Source organism: Grampus griseus (genome assembly GCF_964374135.1).
Source record: "Grampus griseus genome assembly, chromosome: 9".
Lineage (NCBI taxonomy): Eukaryota > Metazoa > Chordata > Mammalia > Artiodactyla > Delphinidae > Grampus > Grampus griseus.
The window spans coordinates 46,498,247-46,512,788 of NC_139003.1; the positions used below are offsets into that span (position 1 = coordinate 46,498,247).

The window sequence follows — 14,542 nt, forward strand, 5'->3', positions numbered from 1 at the left end:
CCTGAATTGTTCCTTCCGGACTTGCTTCTGCCAAAACAGCCTCTTCTGATTATTAAACAAAAGAAACAAAATAAAACTCACAACCGCTTCTGAAGTGATTTCTGCCTGTGCCAAAATGCAGGTGCGAAATCCAACCACCCTTTTCCCCAGGCACACGGAAGCGGGACCAGGACAGGCAGGGACCCCTGCATGCCCGTGAGAATGCAGGGTGGGCAAGATATCGGGGGTGAAGTGCTGGCACATTTTATGAGGCCAACAAAGATGAGGAAAAGCAAGGGGTTTGCACGTGGGAAGCAAACATGGCTTGTTGCAAAGCAAATGACCACCAGATTGATAAGAATGCAGAAGCTGATGATAGGCATAGAAACCGTCAAGGAGCCACAAAACCCAAACTGGGAGGTCGTGGTGCTGCCACACCCTGCCACACAGCCTCAGCCTCCTGGACTTCTTGTCCTGGCCCCCAGAATCTTAGGGGTGGGAGGTGCTGCATGAGCACACACGTACACACAGTGTACCGCAGGAAAAGGATTCTGCTGGTGCAGCCTCGTCTATGGAGGGGGGGGACGTAAAAGGGCAAGTTGGCAACCGTTTAACTTAAGCCCAGTCAAGGCCACTTTTGAGAGTCACCACACAGGAAGCTGGGACAATAGGAGTAAACTGGGCACGTGTCTCCCCCGCTTGCCTGCATATAAGATACCGGGTAGCACTGTTGGTGACCCTGGCAAGGACCGCTACCCACCACCTGGAAGGACTGGAGCACAATAAGCCCCGAATGAGGGCAAACTGTGGGACGGGGAGTGAGGAGGGAAAGTGCAAGCTTAGGTAGGCAGGGTCAGGAGATACCTACTACACATCCTGTCAACATATTCACTGACAGTCGGCTCTGGGCCAGGCCCTGATTGAGACACTGGGATTTCTGCAGGAAGTACAACAGACAAAAGTCTCTATCTCCACCCCTTTTCCCCCACCCAGCAGGGTCTTTCTTTCTGATAAGGGGAAGGCAAACACATAAATACATGTGTACAATGTCAGCTGGTGATCAATGCTATGGATGAAAGTAAAGCTGGCAGAGGGTTGGGAAAGGGATGGATGGGGATAGAAGAGGATTGAAGGGAAGATGGACAGGGGAGGCCTGGGGGAGGGCTGGGGGAGGGATTGGTGGGATGGGTGAGGTGAGGTCGGGATCGGGTGGTCTGCTCTTTAACGTTTAGAACTTTCTGGACCTTTGCTCTCCGTGCATATTGCATATAGGGAGAGAAGAGCGCCCCTGAAGTACCTGGGTGGAGGGAGAGAATTCAGGAAAAGGAGTGAGTGATGTACACACACATGCAGATTGGGAAGGCTGAGAGCGTGAGTGGGCTAAGCACACAGAGTGCCAATGGGTCAGCAGGCTGTGGCCACCCGCCCCGCCCCAGCTGACTCTCCAGATGTGCAGTGAGCAACTCTCTCTCCTGGATGGTATCTTCCCTGTACCCTGTTCACCCTTGGCTCATTTCTAATTCCAAGTTCTGACTCATGTCCTTTGCACTGCCTGGAATGTTCTTTCATTTTTTAATTACATCGTGCTGAGAAGAAGAAAGAGATGATAGAAAAAAAGGACAGGAAGAAGTGAAGGTAGAAAATAAGAAATATAGAGACAGAGAAAGCTAAACATCAAAACTCAAGAAAAATGAGAGACACGAAAAGATGAACAATAAAGTAATAAAAGTAGCCAACCTTACTGGGTGCCAGTGACCTTGAGTGATTTACATGTATTCTTTAAACCTTACAGCACTCCCATTTTACAGATGAGGAAACTGATGCTCAGAGAATTAAGGTCCTTGCCAAAGAGCACTTTGTGGCCAGGAGTACCAAGCTGGCCACAGCTACCTCATCACTGTGCTAAGTGGGGAAGGAAGGACAGTTATCCAGACTGATGGGGCTGCAGAGTTCTCGAGGGTTTCAGAGCTCAGCCATAAGGTGTTCTTAGGGCAGATCCTCTAAAAAGAGAGCTAGTCTACCTACGGGAGAGTGCCTCTTTCAGTCCCATGGATAAACAGAGATGCGGACATAAAACACGTTCAATAACAAAACGGCTTTTCTATATATCAAACAGTTTTCATTCTAGAGAGGAGTCTGCTAATGTCATCATTCCTTCAACAACTACTCTTAGTTCCTAATATGTACAACTAATCCTGAGAATTTAGGATTTAAATCAGCAACAATCGCATTTGTATACAGTGTTGAAAAGTATATAATTACTGCATGAAATGAGGCGCAACTTTAATTTGCTTCCGAAACCTTTTGTTTCCAGAGCTGAATTTCAGCTTTTCCTAGACAGGCTTTGTTTGGAAAGCAAGGGCAGTAGATATGCCCTCAGGAGCAGTGACAGGAAGCCTTCTCAAAGAGCACAGCGGGAGGGGTTCCAACCTGTACTGTGTCAGGAGTTTCCATTCATTGCTCTTTTTTAAAATTGTAAGTATTGGATTTTTTTTTTTAATTTGAAGTATAGTTGATTCACAAAGATGTGTTAGTTTCAGGTGTACAGCAAAGTGATTCAGTTATATTTTATATATATATGTGTGTATATATATATGTATGTATTCTTTTTCAGATCCTTTTCATTATAGGTTATCTATTCATTGCTTGTGATGAAGCTCCTGGGGAGAGTGAGGAGAGGGCTTTTTACCCGGGGAATAGTCCTGACTGGGGCAGAAAATCCTGTTCTGAAGTGAGGCATCAAGATCTGCTGGCAGATTGACTCTCTGGTAGGAGGCCTCTAGGGGAGAGTGCAGACAGAGCCTTGCAAGGCTCATCTGTTGATAAGCATGAAAATGTGATTATTTGTTCTTTTTAAACACTTTCTCTATGCCAGACACATAATACCCTCCAATAATAACCCAAATTACAAATCAAGAAAGTTTCAGAACAAAGCCTACTAGAAGTTAATATAAATAAAAACTTACTGCAAATTTAAGATATAAAACAGATTCCAAGCAGATATCAGGGGCCTTTGATAAGACCTCTCTTTCTTCTGTTAGGTCAGTGGCATGTTACTAAAACCCCACTGCTCTATTTATAGCAGGGACCTGCTTTTAGAATGTTCCTCTACAGACCATGCAGAGTTCCCACTTAAAGTTGGTTGGGGGGTGAGGAGAGGGCTGAATGAGGCGGGGATGGGGAAAGGAGTGACAGAAAGAGCCATCCCTCCTCCTGCCTCAGCCACTCATTCTTAAGGACAGTGGCACGAGCAGTACCATTGAAAGCCACAGTCAACTGACACAGCGACTCAAGGGTCTGTTATGTCTCAAAGATGTCTATTTAAAACACGGAAGAGAAACGCTCCTGTCTGGCTTGTCTATTCCCCTCTAACGACCTGTCTGTTCTCTGCCTTTTCTTCTTTTAATAGCAGTAAGTTAGAAGAGATATTGTTAATAGATATAGTTAATAGATACTGACTTTTAAAGCAAACATTTAAAAAGCTGTTGGTGTTTTTTAGTGATAAATAATTAATATAGTTCATGTTAGCAACAGAACTATTTAAGAAAATAAGATTCAACTAACGTTTTGTTTTAAATGTGTTTATGTCCCATGCAGAGATCTAAGATTTAAAAGGACTGAAATTAGTTTTGAAACTATCAGTCAACTAAATACACTTGGGTATTTTTCACACCAACTCAGACAGAGTATCTACAGAGAGAAGCTAGCCCGTGTAAACACATAACTGCGTAGGGCACAATTCCAGTTGTACCTCAAAGCCAAAAGAATCAGAATTTTCAAGAGGAAGGAAAAAAAATTTGCAAGGCCAAGATCCCTCCTACCATTCATGGTAGCGCATCTATAGGACGCAAAAAGTCAGGGATTTCTGCCAGAAGTCAGAACAATACAAAAAAAAAAAAAAAAAAAAAAATTAGGGTAAAGAGAGGAAAGAGAAAAAAACATAAATTAGACCCGTCTCTACTCAGTGATGCCCCAAATTAGACCTGTCACTATTCAGTGATGAGAGACATAGCGAAAGCCTTGGCATGGATGAAGACCTATCTAATGCAATTCTTCACCCTCATGCTAAATATGGAGAGCTGAATAAATTCCACGCCTCAGGTCAATTATAGCATGCAAATGCCTGAGCTGCTTGCTTTCTAAAAACAGAAGCAGGGCAAACAGACCAAACTAACACAAATGTATATTTAATAGACACACATCTGTCTGTAGGAAGGATAGGAAAGCAACAGAAAAAACTAGGTCTCCCCGGTCACTTCTGACAAAGGGTTATCTAGTTCCAGTTGTTACTCGGGCTACCGGCCCTAAGGGAAACGAGTTTTTAAAAGAGAATACAGTTTACATTTAGCTGCCCCTGTTTCTTCTTTTCTTCCTGGATCCCTCATCTCCGCTCTCTCCAACTTCCAGACTGTCAGCCCATTTGCTGGGGTAAAACCTCTAGCGCTGTCCTGTCTCTCCTGCACTCAATGGCATCTCAAGCCAGGCAATTTGGCATCAGAATCTCCTCCCAGAGCTTCTTGGAAAACACATCAGGGCAAAGGAAAGAGGCGTAATTTTCTGACAGCAGGCCGTTTCTACAACTGCTAGTCTGAAATGAAGATAGCAGTATTTCCAGTTTATAAATTCACATGGGAAAATCCACTTAAACCGCCACCAGCTCTCCGTATCTTTTTGTTTGGGCTGGTGAGCAGGACCAAGGCTGTGACCAGAAGGAGACTGGTAAGGCTGCCAGGGTGCCCCCTGCACCCAGAGCACAGACAAAAGCTACTGGATGGTATCTCCTGTCGTCATTTGCTTTCACAGCTGTCTACACATAAACCAAAAGAGCTAGCATCCCCGAAAACAAAAGACAAAACACACAATGTGAAACGGGCAACTGTTTTCGCTTGCTCAGAGATAACAATATTCTTTACTGCTACTCCCAGCGGAAAAGTACTGCTTGATATTCACCAGATGAGCTCTAAATGCCAAAGACTGGGCATGCTCTGTTTTTCTTTCATTGGACGTGGGAATGTGAGGAGGAAATGGGCCCAGTTCTCCGGAGCTAAGTTAACATACATATAGGTGTTTCTAAGCATCAGCATTGAGCAAAACTGCTTTCTGAAATCTCCCGTTTGATTTGATTCAAAGCAAGTAACTAAATGTGGAAAGCAGAGGAGTTTGCCGTCTCGTTACTTTACCATCAAAGACCAGGTGGAAAGCATAAACTGGAGCTCTCTACCTGCCCTTTTATAACAGAAGAAAGAAAGCAGAGGCTCCCTTACCTTAAAGTTGTGTGTCTTCTCATAGTTGAAGTGGTTGTCGTTGTGTGAGAGGGCGGCCCTTCGGACCAGGGAGGAGATCTGTGGACAGGCAAAGAGTTTGAGAGGGGGCCAAAGAAAGCTGCCTTTGACTCCCACCTTCACCCCCAAGGCCACGGCCAGAAGCTCCTGGCGTTTCCTGCCTTGCTTAGGCTTGCGAACCACAGCACACTTTTTCTCATTTTCCAGCCACAGTTCCTCGGAGAACATAGTGCCCGGACCCCAGATCTTTCTAGCTTCCTCTGCGGAGCCTCGGGAAGCTCAGAGCTGTCAGGTTTTTTGAACCGCGGCTAATGTTAGGCAGCAGATTAGAGGCAGCTGTGTCCTGTCTGCAGAGGCCTGGGGCATGTGACCTGGAAGGGCCGCTTTGAGTGATGGAGGGGGCTCTGCATCTGAATAAGGACGGGCCTGTTTTGTTTTGTGCTATTTCTTAAGGCCGACGTGTGCCTGGAACAATAGCACACATTCATGAGCGTGGCACCCCCCAGAAGCTGTATCCAGTTAGCCACAGAGGAACCAATGCAGGAGGCAGGGGCAGGCAGCTTTATTCCTCCTGCCACAGCTCATTGCCACGGAGAGACCTCAAACACTCCTTAGCATATTTCACACACATGCACACACACGCGCACACACACACACACACAACCCCCAACCAGCTCTGATGTTCAAAGCCTGAGGCTGTATCCAATTATTCTGGGGCTCTGAACCCCATCCTGGGCTGAATTCCAGCAGATTAAACCTTTAAACCCTAATGTTTAATCTTATAGGGGATAAAGCCTGCGTCTCTTTTTTTTAAAAAAAAAAAATCTGCCCCAGCACTGGAAAGCTTAATTTTTATTCTTATGCACGCATTAAATTAGAACAGTCTGACCACTGAATGAGGCATAAGAGAATGGTATAGCATTTCAGCTCTGGTTTCTGCAGTCAGAGTTTCAAAATAAGAGGCAGGATGTCTTGCTCCCATCCTGCCTCTTATTTTGGATACCCCCATCTTCCCCCGACCCAACCACAAACAGCTCCCTCCATACAAAGACAAGATTCCTTAACTAAAACCAAAACATCATAGTTTTTTTCTTTAAAAAATTTTTTTCCGTGTTAATTCTGTTAGTATCCAAGCTAATGCTCTCCTTGCTCTTAAAAGCATCTGTTTGATGGTCTCCCTTGGGACCCTGGTTTTCTGGTCCCAGGTCTCTGCATTAATAGAAGTGAGGAAATCATTATGTCTTAGGAGTACTCCTAATCTGTTGGCAAAGTTTAATGCACCTAGTGCCAGACAGTAAGAGCAATGCTTTTGGAACTAGAAAACAAGGACATAGATGGTTGGACCATGATGTAGATGGGACTGTGCATGAATCTCACCCCATCCTCTGTGTGGCCCCATGTTCCAGTGCCTCCAAGCAGCCTTGGGGAGAGTAATAAAAGATCAATCTTTTCCTTGTGTAATTCTTTATTCCTGGCAATTACTGTCATTCCAACTTGGTTCAGAAGTCCATCTTCTCATTTCATCCTCTTTTTACTTTCAATAATAATAACAGCCAAGGGCTTCCCTGGTGGCGCAGTGGTTGAGAGTCCGCCTGCTGATGCAGGGGACACGGGTTCGTGCCCCGGTCGGGGAAGATCCCACATGCCGCGGAGCGGCTGGGCCCGTGAGCCATGGCCGCTGAGCCTGCGCGTCCAGAGCCCGTGCTCCGCAACGGGAGAGGCCACAACAGTGAGAGGCCCGCGTACCGCCAAAAAAATAAATAAATAAAAATAACAGCCAACTTTTACATTGGACTTTTGAGCACATTAACTTATGTTATGCCAGACGAGATTCAGAATGTGTTAAGTGCACTTACTCATTTACTCTTCTTATGAGTATGTAAAACAAGACTTTTATTTCCATTTTGTGGATGAAGAGATGATGACATCAAGAGGTATCTCAGGGACATGCAGTGGGTTTAAGCAGCAGAGCCAGGACTAGAGCCCAAAACATCTGCATCCAGCACCCGTGCTTCTGAACCCCATGTCCAAGCACCTAGGTAAGCCGTGCAGGGCTGCCTCCTTCACTTTGTCTTGCCAAATGCTTTATCTGAAATATTGGCCAAGTCTGGCCTCTCCTTACTATTCTTGCCTCACAATAACTCAGACCCTTGATATCTCCCCAGTCCACCTTATACACAGCTGCACAACAGCTGCCTTAGTCCAGTCACCACTCCACCTCTGCTCAGAAAATGTCAGTGATTCCCCGTGGCTTGACTGTGTCCTAGCATTGTGGGTTTTTCATGAGCTCATCTCAATCTATCCATCTTATTTATTTCCCTATACTCCCTGCCACAAATGCTACAAATCTTCTCCGACATAGTCAACTTCCCACCTTGGTAGTCTGCTCTGTCCTTTAGCATTTTCTAGCATCATTTCCACATCTACATATCCACCAATGTTCACATTTGAACTCAGATGCCACCCTCTCCAAAAAGACTTCTCCAGACTCCCCACTGTAGGCAAGCACTTTCCTCTGGAATCCCACCGTGTTTTCCTCACATTTTTCTTATTGCACTTATCACTTTACTAGAGTGATTTATAACAGGTCTTATGGTCTGCCGTATTGAGAACTCTGTGTGACATGTTCTATGTCTGGTTCACCTTTGTTTCCTCCTCCAAGAGAGTCTAGTAAGATTCCCTGCCATAGTAGCACTAAATAAGCTGTCGAAAGCACTTATACATACAGGAAACCAGAGTTATGGAGGAAGGTGTGCAAAGGTGGTGCATGGAGTGGGGTCTCTTGCCCCATGCATCCCCATGCTTTACTTCCAAGGGTGTGAACCTCCAGGGGCCTGGCCTCCTCATGGTCTCCACCACACTCCTTAGCCCTCCTTCCCATCGCCCAATCCTAAAGGACATCTGCCACGCACAGGGATTGACTGAAGGTTTGGCATGCCTTTAACAGTCTTCCAATGCTTAGCCTAAAGGCAAAAGGACAGAGAGGAGGAATAAGGGTCCCTTTCCCAAACCTCACTGCTAGCAAATCAAGACAGACCTTTTGATGGCGAGTCATTCTGTGTAAGAAGATATTCTGTGATCCAAACTAGACTAAGTATATGGATATATGGTTTTGGAATCTGATAAAATAACTCTTTAAATGGAAAGTGGGCAAAAGGGGTCTCCTTTACCTTTTGGTGTGTGGGTGGTTGAATACAAGAAGATTTAATATTTTTTTGTGTGCCTGTGCCTGTACTTATAACAAGTAATTTTTATTTCTGACAGTGATTTCTTTTTCAGATATTTGTTCAATAGAATTTACCCAAACACAAGACACATTCAGATATGTGAACAGACACTGTTCACTCACTTAAGATGCGTCTTTATAGGGAACTGTTAAGTGTTATCATTTGAGTAAGCATTATTGTGAGAAGTGTGGAGGACCCCAGATCACCTCTTATTAAAGGAAAAATGATGACAAAAGTCTCTTGGTAAAAACTTCCCTCTTAAACAGCCCTCCACACAGAGCTCTTCTTATCCAAGCCCCTCCAGGACTGAGGCTGGGTTTCTTTTATATCCTCACAAAGTCTAACACATGTTGTCTATACACAGAGACAGGCTGGCAGTCTTTTTCGAACAAAAATTTCTATCTGACGTATTTTTATTCATATATTCATTAGATGAAGCACATGTCCCGACATGCTCCGTTTAAATCAGGGATTGTCCACCTTGGAACTACTGACATTTGGGGCCGGATAATTCTTAGTTGTGGAGGAGCTGTCCTGTGCACTGTAGGATAGGTAGCAGCATCCCTGACCTCCACCCACTAGATGCCAGTCGCATCCCCCAATTGTGACATCACAAATCTCGCCAGACACTGCCATTTTCTCCTGAGGCAAAACTGCCCCCAGTTGAGAATACCGGGGTTAGATTAATACCACAAATATTTACAGCATGCTTCCTCTGTGCCAGGTATTATGCTAAGCAAATGCTTATATTGCTTATATGCCTAAGTGCATATGTTGGCTTATTTAAGATTTATAACCCTCTGAGGTAGGTACTGTTACAGTTACCCCCACTTTGAAAGGAAATGGGAACTGAGGGTTTAAGTGATTTGCCCAAGGTCACACAGCTGGTAAATGGTAGAGCTGAGATTAGAACCTGGGCACAACTGACTAGGTCTATGCTTCCCCCCACCACCGCCCAAGAATAAGTTTATTTTGTGTGTGTGTGATAAAATATGCATAACATAAAATTTACCATTTTAACAATTTAAAAGTGTATAATTCAGCAATTCAGTGGCATTACGTACATTCACAAAGTTCTGCAATCATTCCCACTATCTAGTTCCAGCACATTTCCATCACCCAAAATGAAACCTTTTACCCAATTAAGCAGTCGCTCACCATTCCCCTCCCCCTCCAGCCTCTGGCAATGGCTAATCTGCTTTCTCTGTGGATTTGCCTATTCTGAATACTTCATGTAAATGCAATCATGCCGTCTATGGTCTCTTGTGCCTGGTTTCTTTCAGTTAGCTTGTTGTCGAGATTCATCCATGCTGTAGCATCTATCAGTACTTTATTACTTTTTATTGCTTAATAATAATCCATCGTATGCATGTGCCACATTTTGTTTATCCGTTCTCCAGCTGATGCACTTTTGGGTTGTTTTCACCTGTTGGCTATTGTGAATAGTGCTGCTAAGAATATTCTCGAACAAGTTTTTGTTTGAACACCTGTGCCAGTTCTTTTGGGGATAACAGTAAATCTATGCTTTTAACCACCCTCTAAACTACCTCTCATCCAAATAAAGTTCACATTTTAAAATATTCAGGAATTAAATGCCAGAATTACTCTCTTCCCCATTGTTAACCTGTTAACAACTCAGGGCTGGTGCTCCCTGGTCTGGTTTTTAAAGAGGAGACTTTTTTTCTCCCTGAGTCCTCTGCCAAAGCAGCCATGACTTAAGATACTTCTGGAAGTAGGTGGGGCTATAAATAAATGGTGACATAAGCTCACCACTTCCCTTTTCCTTTTTTATAAATAAGGGTTGGATTCTATTTTCTATGCATGGCATCTCACTCTTCTTTGTCTCTATGATTAGGATCCTGGATCCAAGCAAGAATCAGGTAATGAGACGGCAGTGGAAGTTTGTCAGATGAAGACAAGGAAGCACGAATGGGTCACTGGGCAGGAAAACATGGGGAAACGAAGCCCGTTGGGGTGCATGTGTACGTATAAAGTGCCCAGGATGGTGCAAGAAAGGACACCCTTCTCTCTTCTCTGACTTTAGTAATCTAGCATCTTAAATCCATAGGGGACCTCAGAAGCTCGTCTAATCAAAGGCCCCTTCTCCACCTGGCTTCAGGCAGCCCCACATCTTGGCCTCTGGGGACCACAACAGTCTGCCTTTTTAGTACCAATTTCTAGAAAAGGTGATTTACCATCCGTCTGCAATCCTTCCATAGACTTCACATAAATTCCTGTGGTACTTTTTTTTTTTTTTCAGTATGTGGGCCTCTCACTGTCGTGGCCTCTCCCGTTGCAGAGCACAGGCTCTGGACGCGCAGGCTCAGCGGCCATGGCTCATGGGCCCAGCCGCTCCGCGGCATGTGGGATCTTCCCGGACCGGGGCACGAACCCGTGTCCCCTGCATCGGCAGGCAGACTCTCAACCACTCGCCACCAGGGAAGCCCCCTGTGGTACATTTTAAGGAGGGCTTTTTGAAAGTGTCATCATCAACCCCAAGACAGTCTCCTAGTCCTCCTGGGGCCCCTCTCACTTCCATCTCTTGAGTCTGAGTCCCCCCTTGGGTGCTGAAAGCCTGAGCTATACCCCTGCTACCAATACTACCCTGTAGATGTAGGCATCTGCTGCCTTGTGGCAGTATATGAAATGAAAATCAATATTACTGATGCTGGTGAGGGTGTCATGAGGACAGCTCGCCGGCAGACTGACGGTGTTTTTAAGAAGTGGCCCATTGCTGGGGAAAAAAGTTGGCAATGTATCAAATGCCTCACGTGCATCGATCCAATGATTCTATTTCTAGGATTCTCTTAAGAAGGTCTTCAGACAAAGAATTAATAGGTAGGTAGATATTCATCATGATAATAACAAGAAATGAGAAAAGGCCTAAACATCCATGACAGGGGAAAGGTTAAATACATTATAGTATAAACATGTAATGTTTGTACGTTAGGTAGACACTAACAAAGATGATTAGAATCACTTTTAGTGATGAAGGGATATGCCCATGATATAATGGTAGGTGAGAAGCAGGCTCTTGAACCATGATTTCAGTTTTGTAAGTAGATGCATGCAGAAATATCAGAAGGAAAAACACCAAAATATCTCCAACACACCAAACAACTGGGGAGGGGGCAACAGTTCTCTCCAGGTGGAGAAATTTTAATTGACATTTATTTTCTTCTTTATTCTTTCATGTATATTTTGAGCCTCCTACAGTGATTATGTTCTGGTTCTATTATATAAAAATACAGATTTTTAAAAAGTATGTCATAAAGACCTTGTTAGCTTTCGTGTGCACAGATGATAGACTAACGTCATAGGTAACCTTTGAGTTCACCTAATCCCACCTACTCTTTTCACAGCTGAAGAGACTGAGGGTCAGAGAAGTTCAATGATTTGCACCTCCCTCCCCTCATCGCAGAGCTATTCTACAACTAGATCTAGAACCAGGTCCAGACTCCAGGTTCTCTTGCCTGCAACCTTCGACAGAGTGTGCTTCAGGACCCCCAGAGGTCTGGTTCAAACACAGACTGCTGGGCCCTAGCTCCAGGGTTTCCGGCTCAGTTAGTGTGAGATCAGGTTTAAGAATCTGCCTGAGAAAAGTTCCCGGGTGACGCTGACGTTGCCGCTCCAGGGACCACATTTTGAGGACGCGTTTTGTGCTTTCCTCTGTACCTGTGGGTCTCAGCCTTACCTGATCATTAGAATCACCTGGGGAACAGAAATGACCAACCAAAAGCCACGTTCAAGCTCCACCTGAGACCACTGAAATCCAAATTTCTGGGGATGGGCCTGGGCTTAAAAAAAAAAATCCCTCAGGATTCAAATATGCTCCTAACATTGAAAACCACTGCACTAATCTCGAGCGCTTCAATTCAGGGGGATTATCAGAGAAGAGGGAAGTATGAATGGAGTAAATGCTATTGAAAACCACCCCACCATAGGAATCAACACCTTTTCAAACACAGAATGTGAAAATGCTTCTATTCACGCCCACCCCTCCCTCACCTCCCATCATGCCACTTAGAACTCCATAGACTCTTAAAGGCAAAAATCCACACCATGGCCTATAGGGGCCTGCGTGGTCCAGCCCCTGCCACCTTCCCAGCCTCACCCTCTACCCTTTCTTCCCACCACCTTAAGAATATATAACCATGACCTAGCAGTACGATTTTAAAATTGTTACCTTCGACCCTCCCCAGACTGCTAACTTTATGAGAGCAGATACTGTGTGTGCTCAGGTCACAGTTAAAACCCCAGTGTCATACCTCAAACGTGGCACAAAGTAGGTGCTTGCTAAATTTTGCTGAATGAATGTCCATGGCTATAAGATATCGTGAAGCCAAAGTACCACTATAGAGGTTTATTATCATCACTACCTCTTCATCTAGTCAATTTACTCTTTTGAGTCTCTGATATAAAATCCAGGGGCCATGCCCTTTGGGGTTTTCTTTTGGCCAAGCTATCAGATTTTGGGTATCACAAGAAGGGGTACTGGAAACGGGGACTCTGCCCCAGGGTGAGGCCCTAAGAGTCACAATCAAGTTCAGGACTAGAATAATATTAAAAGTAACATTGTATATTTGTGGACTATATTATATGGTATCTCTGTAACCAAGCAGAACCCTAGGGGCCTTCCCAGGACAGACCCCGCCCCCCCCCACCATGTCCTCTGCCTGCCTCTTGTTTGTAGAAAAGATGTAGTCTCCAAGGCTTCCCCTGAGTCACACAAAAAAAGCCTGGCTCAAGAATTAATGATTGAAGGGATGTGAACATGTAGTGACAAAAATAGCAGTTGGGCTAGGAGAACTGGAAACAATTTAAACAGTAAATCGGCCATATGGCAGTCACAGAATCTTTAGTTCCTCCCAGAAGTACACAGATAACAGTATCTGATGTACATTCCTGAGTCACTTTACAGATACTGAAGCCCCTACCAAATGAAAGAAGTTAACTACACGATGACCATGAGCATGGAGCCCCCAGTCCGGCTGGAGGGTGAGGATTGATAATGTTAACCCCTGTGACACTGCCCTGTTACCTCACCATCAATGAATTAGAGAATTGTGCACGAGCTGATCATATACCCTGCAACATCCCTCCCTCACCTTGCCTTTAAAAATGCTTCTCTGAAACCCATTGGGGAGTTTGGCCTCTTGAGCATTAGCTGCCCTGGACTCCTTGTCTGGTGCCTTACAATAAATGCCGCACTTTCCTTCACCACAACCTGGTGTCAGTAGATTGGCTTTACGGTGCGTGGGTGAGTGGACCCAAGTTTGGTTCGGTAACATCTCTATTCTATGAGGAAGGTAAAGCGGGAATCATTATTCTCATTTTTACAGATGAAGAAACCGAGGTCCTAACGGGTGTGTCCTGGGGAATGGAATCAGGTCTCCTGATTTTCTTCCTTTTTTTTTTTTTTAAAGTTTTTTTGATGTGGACCATTTTTAGAGTCTTTATTTTTATTTATTTATTTATTTATTTATTTATTTATTTGGCGGTACGTGGGCCTCTCACTGCTGTGGCCTCTCCTGTTGCGGAGCACAGGCTCTGAACGCGCAGGCCCAGCAGCCATGGCTCACGGGCCCAGCCGCTCCGTGGCATGTGGGATCTTCCTGGACCGGGGCGCGAACCTGCGTCCCCTGCATCGCCAGGCGGACTCTCAACCACTGCACCACCAGGGAAGCCCTAGAGTCTTTATTGAATTTGCCACAATATTTTTTATGTTTTATGTTTTGGTTTTTGGTGGCAGGCATGTGGGGATCTTAGCTCCCTGACCAGGGATAGAACCTGCACCCCCTGCATTGGAAGGTGAAGTCCCAACCACTGGACCACCAGGGAAGTCCCTCTCCTGATTTTCTTCCCATGGAAATCCCTGGCCCTCCTGTCACAGCAGATCAGCAGTAGAAACCGCTCACAGCTGACACAGGGCTCATTCCTCCTCTCTTTTCCTAGAGGACTTATTACAAACTTTTAAAATGGGGCGCCCACTGAGTTCTTCTACTAGCTATACCTCCAGTGACTAGCATGAGGCCAACGGTAGCTCTCATGAAA

The 14,542-nt window shown here is 45.0% G+C and overlaps 1 protein-coding gene across 3 annotated transcripts in view; it reads right to left on the bottom strand.

The window, feature by feature from the left end:
- The window catches only part of CHN2 (chimerin 2), a gene marked incomplete at its 5' end in the record, with an annotated part of 331,632 nt that overhangs the window by 35,316 nt on the left and 281,774 nt on the right, over window positions 1-14,542 (bottom strand). For all 3 annotated transcript variants that reach the window (XM_082661915.1, XM_082661914.1, XM_082661916.1), the window contains one exon: window positions 5,244-5,321. In XM_082661915.1, the coding sequence (XP_082518041.1) occupies window positions 5,244-5,321 (78 nt within the window). The remainder of the gene's footprint in view (window positions 1-5,243; window positions 5,322-14,542) is intronic.